Source organism: Rhincodon typus, chromosome 4 (assembly GCF_021869965.1).
Source record: "Rhincodon typus isolate 14 chromosome 4, sRhiTyp1.1, whole genome shotgun sequence".
Classification (NCBI taxonomy): Eukaryota; Metazoa; Chordata; class Chondrichthyes; order Orectolobiformes; family Rhincodontidae; genus Rhincodon; species Rhincodon typus.
In genome coordinates this window covers 38,162,363-38,185,202 of record NC_063335.1, presented here as the reverse complement: position 1 = coordinate 38,185,202, position 22,840 = coordinate 38,162,363, and the positions used below count along the sequence as shown (strand labels likewise).

Sequence of the window (22,840 nt, the reverse complement as noted above, 5' to 3'; positions counted from 1 at the left end):
GAAAAATGTTCACAGTACTTGACGTGTGATCTAATTAGTGCCTAGTGCAGCTTTAGGTATTACCTTGCAGTTCAAGTTTCAGTGCAGAAAGTCTTTTTGCACCTTCTCCAGTACCTCTTGGTCTTTTGAAATGAAATGTCTCTGGCAAACACGATTAAGGAAAATCCCAAGGCACTTTATACATATAGAAGGAGCAAGTGGGTAGCTAGGGAAAGGGTAAGTCCACTTAAGGACAAAGCAGGGAATTTATGCACGGAGCCAGAGGAAGTGGGTGAAATGTTTAACGAATACGTTGCATCGGTATTCACAAAGGAGAAGGATATGGTGGATAGTGAGTCTCAAAAAGGGCATGCTGTTATATTTTGGTATATCAGTATAAAATTGGAGCTGATTGGTGTTTTAAAAAGCACTAAGTCCCCAGGGCTTGATAGGATCTATACCAGAATTCGGAGGGAGGCAGGTGAGGAAATTGCTGAGGCCTTGTACAAAATCTTTGTATCCTGTTTAGCCACAGGAGAGGTCCCAGAGGACTGGAGGATAGCCAACGTTGTTTGCTTGTTTAAGAGCACCAAGGATAACCCGGGAAATTACAGGCTGGTGAGCCTTAAGTTTGTGGTAAGGAAATTATTGGAGAATATTCTTATGGATAGGATTTACTCACATTTGGAAAAACATAGACTTATTAGAGATCGGCAGTATAGCTTTGTGTGGGGAAGGTTGTGTCTGACAAACTTGATTGAGTTTTTTGAGGAAGTGACAAAGATGATTGATGAGGGCAGGTGGTAGATGTTGTCTGTATGGACTTAGCAAGGTCTTTGACAAGGTCCCTCATACCTGATTGATGCAAAAGCTGAAGTCACGTGGGATCCACGGTGAGCTGGTAAGGTGAATACCAAACTGGCGTTGTCATAGAAGACAGAGAATAGCAGTGAAAGGTTGTTTTTCTGAGTGGAGATATGTGACCAGTGGTGTTTCACAGGGATCAGTGCTGGGATGCCAGTTATTGTAGTATATACAAATGATTTGGAAGAGAATGTAGGTGGCCTAATTTATAAGTTAGCAGTCGACACAAAGGTTGGGGGAGCTGCAGATAGTGAGGAAGATTGCTGGATGATGCTGAAGGACGTAGGTAGGTTAGAGACTTGGGCGGAGAAATGGCAAATGGAGTTTAATCCGGACAACTGTGAGGTGTTGCATTTTGGAAGATCTAATGCAGGAGGGAAGTATGCAGTAAATGGCAGAACCCTTAGTAGTATTAACATACAGATAGATCTAGGCGTACAGGTCCACTGTTTCCTGAAAGTAGCAACACAAGCGGATAAGATGGTGAAGAAGTCATATGGCACACTTGAGTTCATTGGTCGGGGCATAGAATGTAAAAATTGGCAAGTCATGTTAGAGCTGGATAGAACTTTAGTTAGGCCACATTTGGAATGTTGTGTACAGTTCTGGTTGCCACATTACCAGAAAGATGTCGAGCCTTCGGAGAGGGTACAGAAACAGTTTACCAGGATGTTGCCTGGTTTGGAGAGTATTAGCTGTGAGGAGAGATTGGACAAACTTGGTTTGTTTTCACTTGAACACTGAAGGATGTGAAGCAACCTGATATAAGTGGAACAATGGAATGGATGTTCGGAGTCTTTTTCCCAGGGTAGAAATGTTAATTACTAGCAACATAGATTTATGGTTAAAGGGAGTAAGTTTAAAGGAGATGGAAAGGCAATTTTTTTATTATGCAGAGAGTGGTAATTGCCTGGAATGTGCTACCAGAGGAAGGGATGGAGGCAGATACAATAGCAACGTTTAAGAGGTATCTTGACAGATATATGAATAGGCAGGAAATAGAGGGATAGGGATAAGACGTCATGTGTTGGTACAGTCTTGGTGAGCCCATGGGCCTGTTTCTGTGCTGTACCGTTCCTTGATCTTTGTTTTCTGTTCTTTTAAGAAGGGTTCACAGCACTTAAGGTCCATAAGGAAACATCTTGATAGGTAATCTGATATTTTATACCAAACAAATCGAATAAAGAAATACAAACAAAATGCTGCAGATGTAGGAGATCTGAAATACAAAGAGAAAGTTTTAGAGAAACTCAGCAGGTCTGGCAGCATCCATGGAGAGAAAACAGTTAACATTTTGAGTCCAGCGACTCTTTGTTTCTCTCTCAACAGATGCTGGCTGACCTGCTGAGTTTCTTCTTGCTTGTCATTAATAAATTAGAATTTTGTTTTACAAACATGTCTTAGTGGCATTTAGGGCAACCTTTTGAGGCTCACCAGTGTACGTGTGGTGCTTTAGACTACAGTATAACTTAATCGAAGAGCCTTCAATACATGGTGTTACCATAGAATGTTACAGCTGTTTTATCTGTAGCATAATTTTGATATTTTCTTATCCACTTTACAATCCACCTGAATTCTAACAACATGTGTACCTTAGACTGAATGCAGTGTGGGCCACCATAATGACCACAATGTGACCACACAAAGTGTACTGTAATAAGGGCGGTTTTAACTCTGAGAGATAGTGTAACATGTACCATATCAATGCAGTCTCAGGTTGAACATCACTCGCTGATTTCACCAGGGATGAAAATCATGAGAGTTTTTTTTACTCATTTACAGGATGTGAGGGTTGCTGGCCAGGTCAACATGTGTTGTTCATCCTTGATCGCTGAACGTTTGTTAGACCATTTTAGAGGACAGATAACAGTCAATCACATTGCTATGGATTTGGGGTCATAAAAGCTACACTAAATAAGGAAAGCAGATTTCCTTGCGTAAAGAACATTAGTGAACCAGACTTTTTTTATTTCAACAATCTGGTCATTTCATGGCTGTGATCAATGTTACTAGCTTTTTTATTTTTAAGTTCCTCGGGTGTTGTGGTGGGATTTGAACTCAAGTCTTCAGATTGTTAGATCCACATCAGTGCTTTCCAAACTTTCTCTCACTCTGACTGGATTTCAAGGCCTGAGAATTGTCACCAGCCCTTGTGACAAGAGGAAGAGGGAAGTGAATAGGTGATGAGAGGACCTGTAAGTCTGGAGGGAACATTGCTGTCTAAGAGCTCACAGCCCAAAAACATCAGCCTGCAACCCACTTGGGGCTCTGACTCCCTGCTCGAGATTACCAGGCCAAAAGTGTAACTGTGGAACCTCTGTGCCTATTGATGTTGAACATCTTAAATTATTGCAAAAAATCAAGTTTACCCCTTCTCCTAGTGTCAAATGTATCCAAGGTTTGGAAACATGGAATCCAATTACATTGCTGATTTTCAGAACGCTTGCGAATTTGATTATTTTTGGAATGAGCGACCAGTGATTTGCTCTGAAAATGATAGATATTTCATTGCTTGGATCATTCTGATGTCTGGAGGTTCAGTTAATACCTAACTCTCCGTCCAAATTATCACTGGTAGAAGCTGCACAAATTCTTCAGCACCTACTAGCTTTTAGTATGGCCCTTAAACATTTGCTACTCAGAATAAGGAGAGAAAACATAAAAACATTATCTCTTAAACTCTAGAAAACCCAATGGTGAAGAATAGAATCAATCCATTCAATTTTTACACTGTTTTGTATTTATTTGCAGAATTGCACTTTACAAGCATACACATCCAAACCTAACACCCACAGTTTCAGTCTCTGTCTATTTATAAGGATTCAAATGAATCACCAGATAATGCTGACATTTATCATATAATTAAACACAGTTAATATTCAATTAATGTTATTTCTTTGAGCTTCTTTTATATTTTTTTCATTAATGCACTTTTCTGAAGTAGAAATAAACATTTATTCATTTTTAAAAAATTGTCTATAATTAGCATACATATCAATATATGTAGCATTGTACTCATAAAATGTTTGGTCAGAAAACAGCAACAAATGATTCAATTATTCAAACTGAGTCCTGACGTGCAGTTTGTTAGACTTTCTACTGCTATTTACACAATACAAATACTTGCATGTTTTTCTCTCTCAATAAATGCTTGCCCAGCTAGTGACGCCCACATCCCATGAATACATAAGTAAAGTTCAGATGCAATCTTTTACCACCCTGGCCTATCATAGAATCCCTACTATGTGGATGCAGGCCATTCGGCCTGCCAAGTCCACACTGATCCTGTGAAGACCATCCCACCCAGACCCACTCCCCTACCCTATCCTTGTAACCCTGCATTTCCCTGGCTAATGCACCTAACCTGCACATCCCTGCACACTACGGGCAATTTAGCATGGCAAATTCACCAAACCCTACATAAAAACCATAAGAACTGCAGATGCTGTAAATCAGAAACAAAAACGGAAGTTGCTGGAAAAGCTCAGCAGTTATAGCAGCATCTGTGAAGAGCAATCAGAGTTAATGTTTCAGGTTTGGTGACCCTTCCTCAGAACTCAACTAACTTACACAACCCTGGACTGCAGGAAGAAACAAGATCACCCGGAGGAAACCCACGCAGACATGGGGAGATGTGCAAACTTCACAGTCACCCGAGGGTGGAATCGAATCCAGGTCCCAGGCACTACGAGGCAGCAGAGCTAACCACTGAGCCACTGTGCCACTCTTATTGATCATTGTGATGAATTTTGTGGCGAAAATAGATGAATACTGGAACATTTGTACTGTACTTGATTTTAGAAATTGTTTACAAATCCCTCTGTGGCCCTCTCCCCTCACTATCTGAAATCTCCTCCCACTCTACATCCCTCTTTTATGCTCTTCTGATTCTGACATGCTATGAACCCTGAGTTTTAAAATTGCCTCACCATTTAGGAACCATGCACCTGGTCCTAAACTCTAGAATTTTCTCAAAATATCTCTGCCTCTCTCTCTTCTCCTTTAAGTAGCTCCTTGAAACCTATCTCTGCATGTCATAGTACATTTCCTTACATGACTCGCTGTCAACTTCTGTTGGCTAATACTTCTCCAAAGCTTGGGACACATTACCACTTCAAGGTGTGATATAAATGTTAGTCGTACTGTTTGTGCTACACTCTGTAAGGGAATCATTACTTCTTCAAGAAACTTTTTCTTGCAAAAGTTACAGGATGCAAATCAGAACAGCAGTCCTTTGTGTTCTGAGTTGCACATGAAACGATGCTTAAATCTTTCTCTAGCCAATTACAGCCTTATGTCTGACAAAAAGACATTGATAGGCCACTGAACAATTTGTGACTGGGCACAAAATGAGGCAGTATTCCTATCTTTGTTCCCAGTGATGACTACATACTGATCCCAATGCTACTTTTATTCCTATAGGAAAATATCTCAAGTCAGGATCAGCAACAAAGATAGGCAAGATGACCTGGCTACTACATGGAGCAGTTTGAGGCAAATGGCTTATAATAATTCCACAAGTGGCAGTGAAACTGGGAGCCGTAAATATAAGATAATCAACCACAAATCGAACCAGAAAATTCAGGAGAAATGTCTTTAGCCAGAGAATGATTAGACCGTAGACCCTGATTTTCTGTGCAGAGTGAAAGTATGAGGCTGTCATGACATTCAAATAAAATGCTACTCTGAAAGTTTCGCTTAGAAAGTTTGATATTGACCTGGAGTCCTGGGAGAAGCTCACTCAGCATTGCTTCACTTGGTGGAACAAAATAAAAATATTATGGCGTCCTGGAAAAGCAACAGAACTAACTCGCTTACAACAGTATGAAAGAAAAGTTTAAACAAACTTTTCGTCATTCTACCAGTGATTGCCTTCAGAAGGCAAGGTCCGAAGCTCTGAGGCTACCTCCTAAACATCTCAGCATCTCAACATCACTTTCCTCCTTCATGACATTCCTTAAAACTTCACTTTCTTCCCAAGCTTTTGGTCATCTGCTCTCCTATATCCTTATTGGCTTAATGTCAAGTTTAGTTGATGATGTTGGGGATGCTCTGTCTCAATATAGGCAGTAGTTGAAATCCATCTATATTTCCGAGTGTTGCATGTAATTTCAGATGCTGGCTTATTTAAAATCAATAGTACCATTGTCATTTCCCAGTTGTGCTGTTTTAGAAGACTAGCGGATCATAGGAACAGCAGGGGGCCAACCTGTTCCTTAAGCCTGTTCCACCATTCAATTAGACAATTGATACTCTGCATTGTAACTCCATCTTCTCATTATTTGGTTCTGTAAACTGTTAATACTCATAACAAAATCTGATTTTGCTGTTGTCAATTGAGTCCAAAGTTTTGAGCCACTTGGAAGAGAGCTAAGGATTTACAGTACTATCTGTACAAAGAAAGACTTGCATGTATACGGCACCTTTCATACTTCAGGATGCCCAAATTTGCTTTACAGTGAATGAAGCGCTTTTGAAATGCAGTCCATGTTGTAATGTAAGAAATCCACCAGTAGCAGTTAGACTGTAGCGGTTTGAGAAGGAGTCTCACCACAACCTTCTCAAGGGCAGTAGGGATGGGCAGTAAATGCTGGCCAGCTATTGATGCCCAGGTCCTATCAGGGAACAAAAAAAAATGCAATAGTCAATTTGCTTTTGCAGCAAGTTCCCAAACTTAGTAATGTGATGAGGACCAGATAAATATTTTTTAGTGATGTTGATTGAAGGATAGATAATGGCCAGGATACCAGGAAGACCTCTTCCTTCTCTTCAAGTAGTGCTGAAGAATGTTTTAAATCCACTTGGGAGAACACACATCACCTCCGTTTGAATCTGAAAAGCAGATAAACACATGAGGGTGAAAGAATAGAAAGTTATTATGATTATATTAGACAAAGGAGGCTTCCACAATTGCCTGGTTGTAATCAGACTAGAGGTGAATTTGTTAAAACAGGAGTGTACCCTGAAGTACCTGATATCCAGCCCCAAGGCAGAGCAATGTGAGAAATGAAGGTGGAAGAGAAAAATGCTGCTCTCTGACCCTCCTCACAGGAGATCTAGGGGCAGAGAGCTTGTCCATTGGTTACTGTTGAATATGAGTGTGGTATGAATACTGTGAAATCTGAACTAGGGAAAGAAGAAGATTGATTGAACTGGGGTCCCTTAAGAAATATTCTGCTGTTCATCCTGTTACTGAAAGGCTCTGTACAATGTCGTATGAGAACAGATAATATTTATTTATCCATGACCGTTACCTAGGATGCATAATAACAAAACTTTGCATCAGTTGATATTCCATTCCATATTTATACCCATAAATGTTAAAATTCCAGATGGAAATTTATAAGCTTTCTAATAATAATCAGCCCTGCTTTATGTGTTAATGCCTGACAATTTAACTGTTTACTTTTCACATCAAATTGCAAATTTGCATGGAATCACAGAGAAGGCACAGCACAGAAACAAGCCATTTGACCTAATGATTCAATTCCGATGTTTATGGTTACTGCAAACTTCCTCCCAGCTTATTTCATCTCAGTCTATCAACATATCATTTAATTCCTTTCATCCCCATGTTGAACTTCATTGTGAATGCTCCTTGAATTTCCTCCGCAAGTAGGACCATCATCTCCATGCCTATCTATTGAATTGAACCATATCATAATCTTAAAGATTTCCATCAGAACACTTCCTTGGCATCCTTGTTTCTAGAGAAACAAATCTCAGCCCTTCTGTTCTTTCCTGATAGTTATAATCTCTCAGTTTTGCCTTCATCTTTGTAAATCTTCTTTTGCACCTTCTCCTGTGCCTTTGGAAAATTTGCTTAAAATTTTGTTTAATGTCTTTGAGAAACCTAACAACAAAAGTACATCAAAAATAGGTGCAGGATTAGACCATTCAGTCCATTGAGCCACCTCCACCATTCAACATAATGATGGCTGATCCTCTATTTCAATGCCATGCTCGTGTTCTCTTCCCATTTCTTTCAACACTCTTAGAGCCATAGAGTCATACAGCACAGATACAGACCTTTTCGTCCAACTAGTCCATGCTGACCAAGTTTCCCAAACTAAACTAGTAGCTTCTAGAAATATATTAATCGTGTTCTTAAATATATTCATTGATCTTGCCCCCACAGTACTCTATGGTAGAGAATTCCATGGATTCACCAACCTCCGAGTGAAGAAATGTTTCTTTATCTCTGTCCAAAATGGCTTCCCTTGTATCTTGAGATAGTGACCTCTTAGTCTAAACCCCACAGGCCAGGGGAAGTGTCATCCCTGCTTCAGGTCTGCCCAGCCCTCGACTGCGCTTTATACATTTCAATGACATCCCCTCTTATTCTTCGAAACTCTAGTGAATGCAGGCCCAGTTGACCCAATCTTTTCTGATACAATAATACTGCCATCCTAGGAATCAGTCTGGTGAATCTTAGCTGCATTGCCCGTATAGCAAGATTACCAATATTTATTCAGCACTGTTAGCACTGTGCAATGTCCCGAGGTGTTTCTCAGGACCGTTATCAAACAAATCTTGACGCCAAGGCACAAAAGGTGATATGAGGGCAGATGACCACGAAGAGGGGGAAAAAACTTAGGTATTTAAGGATAGTCTTAAATGAAGGCGAGAAATAGACAGGTATGAAGACATAGAGAGGGAATTCCATAGCTTGGGGTCCAGGCAGCTGAAGGCACGTCTGCCAGTGGAGTAGTTCAAATTGGGATTGCTCAAGACAACAGCTAGAGGAATTACAATGAATTTTATATGTCAGGAAGAAGCAAATTGTTGACACCCGTTACTTTTTGTAATTGTTCAGTCTATTTGCATGTAATCAGATGTCAGTTATGTGCGAATATCAAGAATTAGAAAAGTTGAGCCTGTGGCTTTCTGTAGATCAAGGGATTTTTGCCAGTGTATAATTGGCACAGCACTTGTTTTGCATGTATTTTCAGTGGAAATTTAAAGCTGTTCTCTGTAGCTGCAGTGAACTTCAATTCTTTTTGAAAGTTAATGCAGTCTCTGCTGCTCTCTAGTGAAGAAAGAGCTCTGATGGATGATGTAATTGTAAAGCAACATCAGAACTGCGGCTGAGATCTCTATGCAATTTGGAAATGGGACCACCTAGTGGCATGTTTCCACTCTACAGGCTAAGAAAGCAAGAATGAAATCTCTTGAACTTTTAATGAAGAATTTAAAGAAAATATAAATAGGTACAGCGTATGTTATCAAATATCAGAAGTGCAGATAATGAGTACATTTTTTAGATACGGAATCTTATTTATGATACTCTTCAAGTAGGAGAGTTGTTGCATCTATTGTGTGGGCTAAAAGCATCCAACTTAGAGAGACAAACACTTGAACCTGAATTGCACTGGAAACGCAATCCAGTGCTAGAGTAGGGACAGGCAACAATTACTGGCCCGGCCAGCAACACCCATGTCCCATGACTGAATTAGAAAAGCTTATTACAGATGTTATATAGCATCTCCATCATTGGATCGCTAGTCTGTGTGCTTTGGTTAAGTCATGAGAGAGTGTAGAGTTCCGTTCTCATTACCAGCACTTTAGGAAGGATGTGAAGATCCTTGAGATGATGTGCAGGAGATTTAACAGAATCGCTCCAGGTTCAAGGGATTTTAGCTGCAAAGTTGATCTGGAGAGATTGAGTTATTCTTCTTGGATCAATGGAGTTTGAGAAAAGATTTCATGGAGGTGTGCAAGTTCAACTAAGGTTGAAGAAGTGAAGCTTGTGCTATTAGTCAATGGTACAAGGACCAGTAGACAACACAGATTTAATGTTGAGGTAAGAAATGCAGGAGTAATGTGAGGAAGAATTTTTCAGTGCAGTGCATGGTAACAACCTGGAACACGTTGCTTCCAAGGGTGATGGAAGCAGACAGAATCAGGTATCTTAAAAGAAAATTTGATGGACAGTTAAGTTTGCAGGGTTATGGGATGAAGTGCAACGGGACTGATTGGATTGCCCTTTTTGAGTTCACATGGACTGGATGGGCTGAATTATATCCTTCTGGGTTGTACTGACAGAATGTAAGAAAGGGGCTTTTGGGACTCTGGCCAAACATGGTTTCCTTAGGGCCGAGGACTGACAGGCCTACGCACTTCAAACCTGTGATCCGCGTCAAACCATGTGGTCAGCTGATTCGTGAGGCACAGGCTTGTTATGAGAATGATCTGGTGGATGTATTTAGACCCTTTCTACCATTAATCTCATTAAACACAATTTTCACACTGATCATTGCCTGAAATCAGTTCTGATTCAATTGCTAAGCCTCGTTTTAATATGATTTACCTCTGACTACGTGATAGGCATTGCCAGGTGGACTTCATAGAATATGAGTTCCCTGATTGGGGCTGTTAATCTAGTCCAATCCAATCAGGGAGCCCTGGCTGACAGATGTAAACAGGAGTGTGAGAGGTTCTATTCACTCTGAGAGCTGGCTCTGAGAGAGCTGGATCAGTGTGAAGGACTCTGCACGTGTAAATAAAGGGTAACTTGGTGACAGGAAGTTTCCAGTCTGTGGAATGGGCAGCATTTGTACCAATTGTGAAGCCTGATGGGTCAATTTGCCTTTGTGGGTATTTTAAGCAAACGGTAAACCACTTTTCGCAGCTGAATAAATACCGATTCGATTGCATTGAGGAAGTATACGCAAAACTGGCAGGGGGGTTGTTCTTCACAATGCTGGACATGAACCAAGCTTACTTGCAATTGCAGTTACATGAGGATTCCCAGAACTATGCCACAATTAAAACCCACGAGATACATTGTACCAGTATATGAGACTGCCATTTGGGGTATTGTCAGCCTGTGCAGTTTTTCAGCATATGATGGAAAACATTTTACAAGGTCTACCTCAAGTTACCATTTATTGAGATGACATGCTAATAACAGGGAAGACCAATAAGGAGCACTTAAAGAACTTGGACACAGCCCTTAGCTGCTTCTCCCAAGCAGGCATACACCTTAGAAGGGAGAAATAGTGACTTACTTGGGCTACAGAATCAACGAGACCGGGTTACACCGTTGGAAGATAAAGTGAGGGTGATCAAAGGTGCCCCGAATCCCATGTTACCAGAGCTTAGGTCTTTCCTTGGGTCGGTGAAACATTACAGAAAGTTCATATACAAATTGGCCTCTGTCCTGGCACCTTTACATCAACTCTTAACAAAAAAGTCAGCCTTGTAAAAGTCATGTAGCCAATCCATGGAACATAGAACATAGAACAGTACAGCACAGTACAGGCCCTTCGGCCCACGATGTTGTGCCGAACTTTTACCCTAATCCTAAGGTCTATCTAACCTCCACCCCTACCTTATACTATCATCCATATGCCTATCTAATAGCCGCTTAAATGCCCCAATGAGGCTGACTCCACTACCCTCTCCGGCAATGCATTCCACGTACCGACCACTCTCTGAGTAAAGAACCCACTTCTGACGTCTCCCCTATATCTACCTCCACTCACTTTAAGAAGCCTTCAGGAAAGTGAAGAAACAGCTATCATACTATACGGTGTTGGCACACTATGATCCCAAGCAAAATCTGGTGATGTGATGCCTCTCCTTATGGCATCGGGGTAGTATTAGCTGATAGGTGTCCAACTGGAGAGGAACGCCCAATAGCATATGCATCTAGGACTTTGTCTAACCCAGAGCATAAATACCCCCAGATAGAGAAGGAAGGTTTGACAGTCATATTTGGAATTAGGAAGTTCCACCAGTACATTTACTGACACAAATTTGTAATAATAATGGGAAACAAACCCCTGCTAGTCCTACTTAAAGAGGACAAGGCAGTGTTGCCCATAGCTTCAAGCCAAAGTCAGTAGTGGGCTCTGATACTAAGTGCAAACAATTGCAAGTTGGAACACTGTCTGGGAGGCCAAGTAGCAAATGTAATGCATTGAGCCAATTCCTGCTGGTAGATACACCTCCAGTGGTACCACCACTGGAAGAGTTCGTAATGATTTTGAATTTTCTGGACACACTTCCTGTCACAGCTGACAATATTAGACTTCGGACACAGAAAGATCCAGTCCTGGCAAATCTGAAATAGCTGGTGGTGATGGGGGAAACCAAAGGACCGTCACGACCAGAACTGAGGCCTTGTTGGACCCAGTGAGACCAGAGCATAGTAGAAGACGACATATTGTTATGGGGAGCAAGAGTGATTGTCCCGAGGAAAAGTTCCCATCAGATTCAGACTGAACTCCACCAGATCATCCAGGAGTTTCCAAAACGAAGATGTTGCTAAGAAGTTATGTCTGTTGGCTGGATTGTACACAAACATAGCCGCATTGGTGGGGCAGTGCCCACAGCCTCAATAAGACAAATGTGACTGCCAGCAGCTCCCCCACATTTGTGGGAACGTCCGGGTAAACTCTGGACTCGGTTACACATTGACCAGGCAGGTCCTTTCATGCATTCAATGTTTTTAGACATTGTGGACGCCCACTCAAAGTGGCTGGACGTGTGTAAAGTTTATCTGTTAAACGCGGGGACAACAATAAAAAAACTGCGTGCACGTTTTGCAATACAAGGACTTCCAGGAGTGTTGGTCACAGACAATGGGTCATTGTTTACCAGCAGTCCTACAGTCGAATGGTATTCCTTAGATAAGGACGGCTCCATACCGTCCATCATCCAATGGTTTGGCAGGAAGAGGAGTCCAAACTTTGAAGGCAGGCTTAAGGAAACTGCCTATGGCTTCAGTCAATACCAAACTGTCCCGGATCCTATTTGATTGTCTGACCATCCCTCATGTAACGGCAGGGATAGCTCCAGTTAGTGGGGAGAAGACTCTGCACCAAGTTAAATCTGATATTCCCAGACCGGGATCGGGGGAGGGTGAAACAGCATCAGAAACGCCAGTGCTGGACATAAGACTCTGCTAAGTGAAAGAGACAGTTTGCTTCAGGGGATGAGGTTTGGTGTAGGAACCACAGGAATGGCCCTGCATGGGTAAGAGGCATGGTTGACGCATGATGTATAAAGTTCGGATAGGTGCGACGGTTCGGAACAAGCACGTGGACGATGTGAAAGCTGCTAACTCGCAAACCATACAGGAGCAAAACATGCCTGGCTCCTCGACTGTCTTTCCAATTGCTCCAGAACCTGTGCGTTCTCCTTCTCCGTCAAGCGTTGAAGATACCTTGGAATTGAGATGGAATTGAGGATGTCGCCACCTCGACATTTTTGCTGCCTGAAGAGGAGAATGAATTTCTTCCGAGATGCCCTGGGTGCAAGGAGCGAGCTCCTGTGTGTTAAACACCGCCCATATCAGGCAGAGTTGGAGGAACCTGATCCAGTGCCCTGAAGGAGCGACAAATAAAAGAACCGGCCCATGTTCTCAGACTCAGAGAGACATGAAAGTAATAATTGTAATGAGGTCAGCCAGGTGAATGTCATAGTATATGGGTTCCCAGATTGGAGCTGTTAATCTGGTCCAATTAGGGAGCCCTGGCTGACAGATATAAGCAGGAGTGTCAGTGGTTCTGTTCACTGTGAGAGCTAGCTCTGAGGGAGCTGGTTCAGTGTCAAGGAATCCCCACGTGCAAATAAAGAGTGACTTGGTGACTAGCTGATGGGATACCGGCCTCTGTGGAGTTATTTCAGGCATATTACCCATTAATAAATTGTGACATCAATAACAACAATTATTTGCATTCCTATGCCACCTTGAATGTTGGAAAACATTGCAAAGCACTTCACAGGGATGCTATCAAATAAGGTTTGACATAGATCCACACAAAGTATTAGTACAATTAATCAAAGAGATTTTTTTAAAAAAAGATTGCCTTAAAGGGGGAAAGAGAGATGGAGACATTTATGCAGCAAGTTCCGAGGTTAGGGCCAAGGCAGTTGAAGGCTCAACCGCCAGTGGTGGAGCAATAGAAATCAGCAAGGCACAGGAGGCCAGAATTGGAGGAGTGCACTTATCCTGGAGAGTTCTAGAGGAGGAAGCTTCAGGGGAGATGTTAGTGTTGTGATAATGTCACTGAATGTGAAAGAAGGCACTGAAGAAAGACTAGTCTACCATCAGAGTTATGATATGGGTCATTGTGCATCTGAGTAATTTTATGATGATCGCAACTTAGAAAGCTGAATTAGTAATGTAATGAACTGTTTGAGGTTTTCTTTGACTTCTGTGAATGATTTATGTGAAAGACATAGTTGGTCATTTTTGGGAATCATTGCAATACGCAGAGTCACCAGAATTCCAAAAGCAATTCCACCAGAATTGAAGCTGTAGAGAAAATGAACGACACAGAATTTAATAAAGACTTGATTTTTGTGATTGGCTTTGAATCAGAATTTTTAGGGCTTTGTGTCCAGCTCTGCACAGTTAGACTTTGACACACAATACAAGCAAATTGTTGTGACTTTTAAAATTCACAACTATGTGAAATGAAAAATTATGTGAACTTGTTATGGATCAAGCTCAAAGTTAGCACCAATCCAATAGTCCATATTCAATATGTATGCCAATATACTAGGGGCTAGTGGTGTAATGATCCAGATCACCACAAGATCTCCATTTTATATCCCAAATACTTAAAGAATAAAGCATTTTTTTTCTACTGTTTATTAGTGATTATCCTGGATTTTTGGTCTTTCAGTTTATATTTTCTCACAAGTGGAACAAACAGTCTGCATATTTACCCTGCCCAACCCAGTCATAATTTTACAGCCCTCAGCCAGATCAGTCAAAAAAAAATCTCAACCTGTTTTCAATCTTTTCCAATAACTGTGACATTTCAGTTCTTTAAGTCAAAGGACAAACTTAAATTATGAATGGAATCTCACCCTTTATGAAATTTGTAGATATAAGACAAGCGATATTTAAAAGTTTATTCAAAGTATGGTGTGAATTTTGCTCTCACACCTGTTAGTTTACAGAACTGTCCTTTCTGCCAGGTTGGCACACTTGAAATGTGAAGCATACATTTTAACTTGGTCACTATAACCTTGTCGTGCTGTAATTAGGGCAGTCAGTCACGCTGATTCCTGATGCTTTTTGATTTAATTAACATTCTTACAAGGAAATGAAGCAAAATACAAACTCTGAAGGTGTTTAATAGGTTAGGTATAAAGAAGATGTTCTCACATTTGAGGGAACCTGAACTAGAAGCCATAAATATAAGTAACTAATAAACCTAATGAGGAATTCGCAAGAAAGGTCTGTTCTCAGAGAGCAATGAGAATGTGGAACTCACCATCTCATGGACTAACTGAGGTGAATAGCATTGAGGCATTTAAGGGGAAGCTGGATCAGTGCATGTGAGAGAAAGAAATAAAGGGACATACTGTCAGGGGAGATGAAGGTGACAAGAGAATCATATGGAATACAAATGCCGGTTTAGACCAGTGCCATACTGCGCCATAAAATCTATATAAAATTAAAGCATTTAATAGAAGTTACATTCAAAACCTTCCTGTAGTGTCCTAAGTAATGGATAATATGTTGCTTGGTGAAGATACGTACATAATTAGTATGAATGCAGAATTTGGACTTGGAGCATGAGTTCCAGACCAATATTGGGTGAGGTCAAGCAATATCTTGATTTTAAAATTTCCACCCTTATTGTCAATCTGTCTATGACCTTGGTCCAATCCCAATTCTGTAACCATCTCCAGTTTCTCTGAGATATCTGCATTCACCTAAATTCTAGCCTCTTGTGCATCCCAGTTTTATTTTGAAAACAATTTGTGGCTGTGCTTTTAGTTGCCTAGGCCACAAGCTCTGGAATACCCTTGCTCTACCTCACTTTCCTACTTCTTAAAATCTAACTCTTTGGCTAAGGTTCTTATCACCTGACCCAGTATCTTCCCATATGACTCAGTTCATATTTTGTTTTATAATGCACTTTTGCACTGCCTTGGGACATTTCATTAAGTTAGAGGTGCTGTATAAGTTGTTGTTGAAGTCCAGTGTTCTAAAAGGAATAAGCACTAAATGTGCATAATAGAGTTTGGTATAAGTAAAAATGGAAAAGTACTGCAAATCTAAGCGGAAGCCATTTGGAACAATACAAAAATTAAGAAATAAGGTACCCTTTCAAACACATCACTATTTTTGAACATGCCTGTATATTTGTTTTTCCATCAATTATAAAAACAAAGATGAGAATTTTAAAATGGAAGCCTTTTTTTAACTCAGAGCCAACATGATCCAGAAGCAGACAAAACACAGTAGCTAATAATTTGTAACTGCCTAGCGTAAGTGGAAATGCTGCATAGTCGGGGATGCCATCTTATGGATGAGGTGTTAAACTGAAGCTCAGTCCGTCCTTTCCCAATTACTTACTTAGGAAGAGCAGGGGAATTCTCCCCCATGTCTTGAGCAATATTTATCCTTCAACCAACATCTTTCAAACAGAGGATCGGGTAAGCCTGATGACTAACTCATGATTGAGCCACTTTTACTCCAGTGCCACTCAGGTCTACCAACATCTGGCTCCTTGGAATGAATCTCCAGTTCCCACCAACAGGTTTCGTGGTCTTTTGCCTGATATACCAGAGTCCCTCTTGCTTCAAGGAATGTAACTTATTGTTTGGATGTTAAAGGGTTTCCTTACAGCTTCTGGGGAACATAAAGCATTTGTCTTCTTGCTGTACATGGCAAGTTGCTGCACAACAATTAGCTCTTGCAATTTCTACATTATTACAGTAACCACAATTCAAGAAGTATCTCATTGGCTGTAAAGTGCTTTTGGAATGTCCTGAGGTCATGAACAGTTCAGTAGCAATGCAGGTCTTAGTTCTCTCATATGATATGTGCCAAATTAATTATTCCTGGCATATAAATAATAAATGTGTATTATTTGTGAAAGTATACATTTTGAAAACCTGTTTTGTTTTACTGTATTTCCCCAGGAGAAAAGCCATACAAATGTTTGCCTTGTGACTACACAGTGACTGAGCCACCTTTACTCCCATGCAACCCAGCCTCCCATCATCTGTCTCCTCAGAATGAATCTCAGGAAGATATTCCAGTTCCCACCAACGGGAGTCACGAGTCTTTGCCTGATAGACCAGGAATCTCTCTTCCTTCAAAAGACGATACCTGCTGCTTGGATGTTCAAGGGGTCCCTACAGACCCCGGGGAATATAGTTCGACTTCACAAACGGAAGCACCAAGGGCTGAACAAGAGCAAGGGTCTGTTGGATCTTACAGAGTCGAAGAAGGCGTCCTCCAGCCCAGCTCACCAGCAGGTTTTCAGAACAAACCAGACCATGGAAAGAGTTCAGAGTTGCCTTCAGAAGGTGCAGATAAAGTGCATGCCATTGATCGCAACACAAATGCAGCCCAAGATGAATTTCCCTTAGATTTGACCTTAACGTTTTTTAAAAAGTTTGCTTGCGATGATAATTTCTTTTTCCGGGGTTCACCTACCTCACCACCACAGAATGCTATGATCACACATTTTTGCCAGTTTTGCGATCACACAACCCTTTACCCTGAAGTGCTCCTGATGCATCAGCGTGTCCTACACAAGCTGAACCTCAATATGCCCACTCCAAAATGGCGATCCCGGAATGGGCTGAAAGCCACGAGTTTGCCTGGAATTACTAGCAGTCGACGCACAGGCCCTCCTCCTGTACTGAACAGTAAAGAAAGTTCTCCCATGCCCACATCTAGACTGGTACATACCCATCCCCCATGCCAAAGGCAATCACCAACACCCAAAGCTGCTCCGTTGTTGTCAGGGATCTCAAGCAAATCCCTTGCTCCTTCACAGCGCAGAGTCTCCCTCCCTCTTGCAGGTACGAAGTCTGTAAGCCCAGTTCCAGATAGTTACTGGTACCAGCAAGCAAACAACCGTAAGCAATATGGTTTTGTTTCAGAACAAAATGTGCAATCAAATATAAGTTTAGAGCACAAGATTTCACAAGCTGGTAGTTTTGGAAGCAAGTTTGTTAATGGACGCCCTGCAGTTCTGAGATATGGAACTACAACCGAGAAGATCACAACAGATCGATTTCTTCAAGATGATGGTGTCAGTGGTGCAGTTTCTGGTAATTGTTGCCAACTCTATCCAACAACCACCCAGGTTGGTCTAGAGTCAGGACGCCAAAGCTTGCCCACAGCTGCCTGGCAGACCAAACACAAAGCCAATCCGCTGCCTCAATCAGAATACAGATCAGCAGGTATAGCTGAGCTAGCATCATCAGGGTACTGCGTACAAGATGCGCAAATGCCAAGACGCTCCAGTCCAGCAGGACATTCTACGTCATTAGGCACTTTTGAGCCAGCATCACCTCATGAACAGGAAGACAGGATCAAGTACGGGAATTCTTTTGACATGCTAGCAACCTACAATCCACAAGATCTATCTGCTTTATACCAAAGCTGGAGAGCGAACAGTCCGTTTCTGGATCCAAGAGCTGAAGCAAGTTAGTATTTCAGTTTACTCTATAATTGAAGCTTTGCTATGAGCTAATTTGTATTTTTATCTGTCAGCAGAGTGGAAGTTTTTTTCAGATGGCTCACACGAAATATATGGATTAGTAACTGATACACAAGAAAGTTAAGCCTTGATAACAGCAACACTATGAATACTGTTAGGTAGAATAGGTTTATCTGAAATTAAAACAGAAAATGTTAGAAACACTCGTCAGCTCTACTGGCATCTGTGAATAGTGTGTGTGTGTGAGGCAGAGACAGGTATTGTGTGTGTGTGTGTGTGTGTGTGTGTGTGTGTGTGTGTGTGTGTGTGTGTGTGTGTGTGTGTGAGGCAGAGACAGGTTGCATTTTGTAGCAGATAATGAAGTCCCATTGCCTGAAACTGAAAATGAAAAGCCTTTTCTAAAATTCTTTCATGGAATGTGGGCATCACTGGCAAGGCCAGTATTTGCTGTCCATCACTAATCACCCTTGGACTGTCTGACATGCTCAGCCATTTCAGAGGGCTAAAGCTCTAAGGGCATGGGTTCAAATCCCACCATGATGTTTGGTGGAACTCTTATTCAGTGAATAAAATTGGGAATTAAAACTTAATCTCACTAATGGTGATCATGAAACTACCATCGATTGTTGTGAAACCAAATCTGGCACACTGATGTCCTTTAGGGAAGAAATCTATTGCCCTTATCTCGTCTGGCCTACATGTGACTCCATGCCCATGTCAATGTGGTTAACTCCTAACTGGCCTCTGAAATGAGAGGTAATCCAGAGATTACATTTAGAGGCATTAGTATGGCACCATTTTTGGCTGGCAGCAATTCCCCAGGGTGGACCATACATGATGGGCCAGATGGTTTCCATCTATAGAGCATGATTCTGTGATTGTGTGAAAAGTGATGCTGGAGATATGGGCAGGAATCTGGTACAATATAACTATTTCTTTAAATTTTCCTGCTTCAGCATAGCTGTTAGGCTAGTGAAAGATCACGAGAAAAAAATCTTGCTGATCATTAGGAATCTCAGTGTCTATTATTCCACTGTGAGGTGTCACAATTCCCTAGAATAGTCTTAATTAACATAGGTACTTATTTTATACACAAAAACATATTTCTGTATTAGATCATTATTGCTGTTACCTATTGTCCTATATTTTCACCATCCACAACTCAAACATATCCACCATTCTTGCAAGTCCACTTTGTGAATGACAGCCAAATGTAACTCAAAATTTCAGTACCAGGACTATCTTATCTAAGTTTTTTTCTGATTTTGAATTCACCTCAGTGTTGTTCTGTTTTGATTTTAAAAATACTCAAAAGGAAAGAATATGCTTTTAGTGAAGGGTGTCAGATTCCTCTTTTGTTTAAAATAAAAATGTCATAAAGTTGACTTAGGTTTTTTTTTAAAATATAGGGTATTGGTCCCGTGAGCCAATGTTTTTTATCTGTTGGATTTAACATGGATGTAAGACGTCTGACACATCAATTGGAGAAAGGGATGTTCAGCTCTCTGATATTTTACAGTAATATGGTTGCACTATCTATTTCACTAATATGTATTCAAAGCGTTGGTCAGATCAGAGCTAGAATACTGTGAATGGTTTTGTTCCCCTTATCTAAGAAACAATGTACTAGCATTGGATGCAAGTTTACTAGATGGATACCAGGTATGGAGGGACTATCTTATGAGGAGAAGTTGAGTCGGTTGGACCCGTATCCATTGGATATAGAAGAATGAGAGGTAACCTTATTGAAAGATACAAAATTCTTAGGAGACTGGACAGGGTAGATGTGGAAAAGTTGTTTCCCCTTGTGGTGGAGTGTAGAACTAGGGGCATAATCTCAGAATAAGGGTTACTTTTGTAAAACAGATGAGGAGGAATCTCAGAGAGTAGTGGATCTGTGGAATTTTTTACCACAGAGGACTGTCGAGCTGGGTCATTAAGTATAATTCAAAGGTGAGATAGAAAGAGTTCTAATCAGTAAGGGAATTAAGGATTATAGGGAAAAGACAGGAAAGTAGAGTTGAGGATTGTCAGATCAGTCATGATCTTATTGAATGGTGGAACAGACGTGTTGAGGTGAATGGCCTACAGCTGCTGTTACATCTTATGGTCTTCTAGAATACAATATGTCACCTCACTTCCAGGAACCCAGAAAAATAAGCAACTGCTATTATTATTTAGTTAAAGATGCTTGGGAATGTGGCATGTCATCCAGAGACTTCAGGAATTCATATTCCAATGTAGCAAGTTATAAATCTGGAAAAAGAAGTCAGTGTCAGTGATGGTACCAAGAAAATCAATAAATTGTTATTGAAAACCCATCATGTCCTTTAGGGAAGGAAATCTCATCATCCTTACCTGGGCAGGTACACGAATCAAAATCCACATTGATTGAATTAACTCTTTTTTTAAACTGACCTGTTTGGATATGTTATGATGCACCATCGTGGTAGGAGAGACCACAACGCCCTTTAAACACAGTTGACTCTTAACTGTATCAGAATAATTGAATTGGATAATTTATGTTGCATCTTTAGCAGTAACAAAGGCGCAGGGTGTTCAACAAGAAACTTATCAATTTAAAAACTTGCCACTTAACCATTGAAGAAGACATTGAGAGAGTTGGCTAAAAACTTGGGTCAAAGAAATAGACTTTAAGGAACACTTTAAAGAAGGAGAGAGAGGCAGAGAGTTTTAGGGAAGGAATTCCAGAACTTTAGTCTCTGATAGCTGAAAGCATGGACAATGGTAGAGTAAATGAAATCAGAAAAGAGGCTGGAATTGCAGGAATACAGAAATCTTGAAGTGTTGTAGGACTGGGGAGTTACAGAGAAAGAAAGGAGTTACGCTGTGAAGAGAATAGTAAACAAGAAAGAGGAGTTTAAAGTTAACTTTCCACACTGGAAGCCTGTGTATGCCAGAAAATAAAGGGGTAGTGGGTACATGGTGCAACTTAACATTTAGACAGTTTTCGATGAGCAGAGTTTACACAGGGTGGAAGATGGGAGTCTGATCAAGAGGACATTGACGTAGTAAAGTCTAGATATGACAAAGGCTAGAGAAGTGCTCCAGTAGCAGATGAGTTGAGGCAGGAGTTATGGAGTTCAAAGTAAGCAGTTTAATGATGGAGTGGACTTGTATTGAAAGTGCATCTTTGACAGGAGGAGTTTTTTTAATTCATTCATGAGTTCAGAGTTTCCCTAAAATGGCAAATATTTGTTTCCCGTCGCTAAATGTTCTTTAGAAGGCTATGGTGAGCCTTCTTCTTGCACCACTGCAACCTTAGTGTGTGGGGACTCCAATAGTACTGTTAAGGGAGTTCCACATTTTTAAACCAGTAAGACAGAAGATCTGGCAATACAGTTCCAAGTAAGTATGGTGTGTGACATGGAGGGGAGCTTACAGGTTGTGGTGCTCCTGGACATGCACTCCACTTGTTCTTTTAGGTGGTACAGGTCTTAGGTTTGGAAGGTGCTGTTGAAGGTGCGCAGGTGAGTTGCTGCACTAGATTCTGACAGATAGTGCACACTGCTGCCACTGTATGTTGGTGGTCAAGCGAGTGAATTGTAATGTATTGGATGGGGTGGTGATCAAGAGGGCTCATTTGTCCAGGACAGTGTCAAGCCTCTTGAGTGTTGTTGGAGTTGCACTCATCCCAAACAAGGAGAGAGTATTCCATCTCATTCGTAACTATTGATTGAAAGATGACCAACTGTCTTTGGGGACCCAGGAAGTAAATCAGCCACTGAAGAATTCCCAGCCTGTAACCGTCTCTTGTTAAGGAGTGTGCCCAATAAATTTCTTTTTCTTTTGAAGTGCAAACAACCAGTCAGGCTGCAGTCACTTGGACAGGAGCATAATCTGTCCGTCTTCCATCAGGTTCAAACGTATCGACTAACAACACCATTGTGGGACATCAAAAGATTGCCGAGAACTCAGTGCACTGCATTACGTTCTGAGTCCATTATAGTTCCCGATGCAAACAATTAATGCCTCCACCATGTTTCCTGTTGCTAAACAACACTAAACACCTGTTGAATGCTGGTCTAAATAGCATCCAGCATCACCATAGCAAGAATCAGGGAGCAGGTCATCTCTCAATCTGAGCATAGGACCAAATGGACAGGAAGAAGCCATTCAGCCCATCACATCTATTAAAGAGTGATCCATTGTATGCCGTTGACCCTGTCTTTTGCCCGAAGTTATGTTTCCTGCTTTGCTTCAGATTTCTGGCTCACAGGAACAACCACATGCTTTTGCCACACAACATTTGCTGCCTTTCTTTGATTAAAGAAAAATTCCACAGGAACTTCCATTTTGATAGAATATTTGCAATTCTGCATGTTAGTATAATCTGCAAATGCATCTGTACTGGTTACAAACACACTTCTTTGGACAATTTGAAATAACAGCTTTGAATGAGATGTCAAACCGACATGAATAAATTGTAAGAGTTCCTCTAAAACATTGTTGTACAAATGCTTCAAATAACTATCAAGATGATTGAGATCAGGGCTTATTTCAAATAAAATGAGGGCTATAAATAAGGTGAATGAGGGGTATAG

General features: G+C 41.0%; 1 protein-coding gene across 4 annotated transcripts in view; it reads left to right on the top strand.

Annotated features, from left to right (window-relative positions):
* Window positions 1-22,840, top strand: part of znf516 (zinc finger protein 516) — a 143,420-nt gene that overhangs the window by 84,945 nt on the left and 35,635 nt on the right. For all 4 annotated transcript variants that reach the window (XM_048596285.1, XM_020516640.2, XM_020516632.2 and 1 more), the window contains one exon: window positions 16,741-18,261. In XM_048596285.1, the coding sequence (XP_048452242.1) occupies window positions 16,741-18,261 (1,521 nt within the window). The remainder of the gene's footprint in view (window positions 1-16,740; window positions 18,262-22,840) is intronic.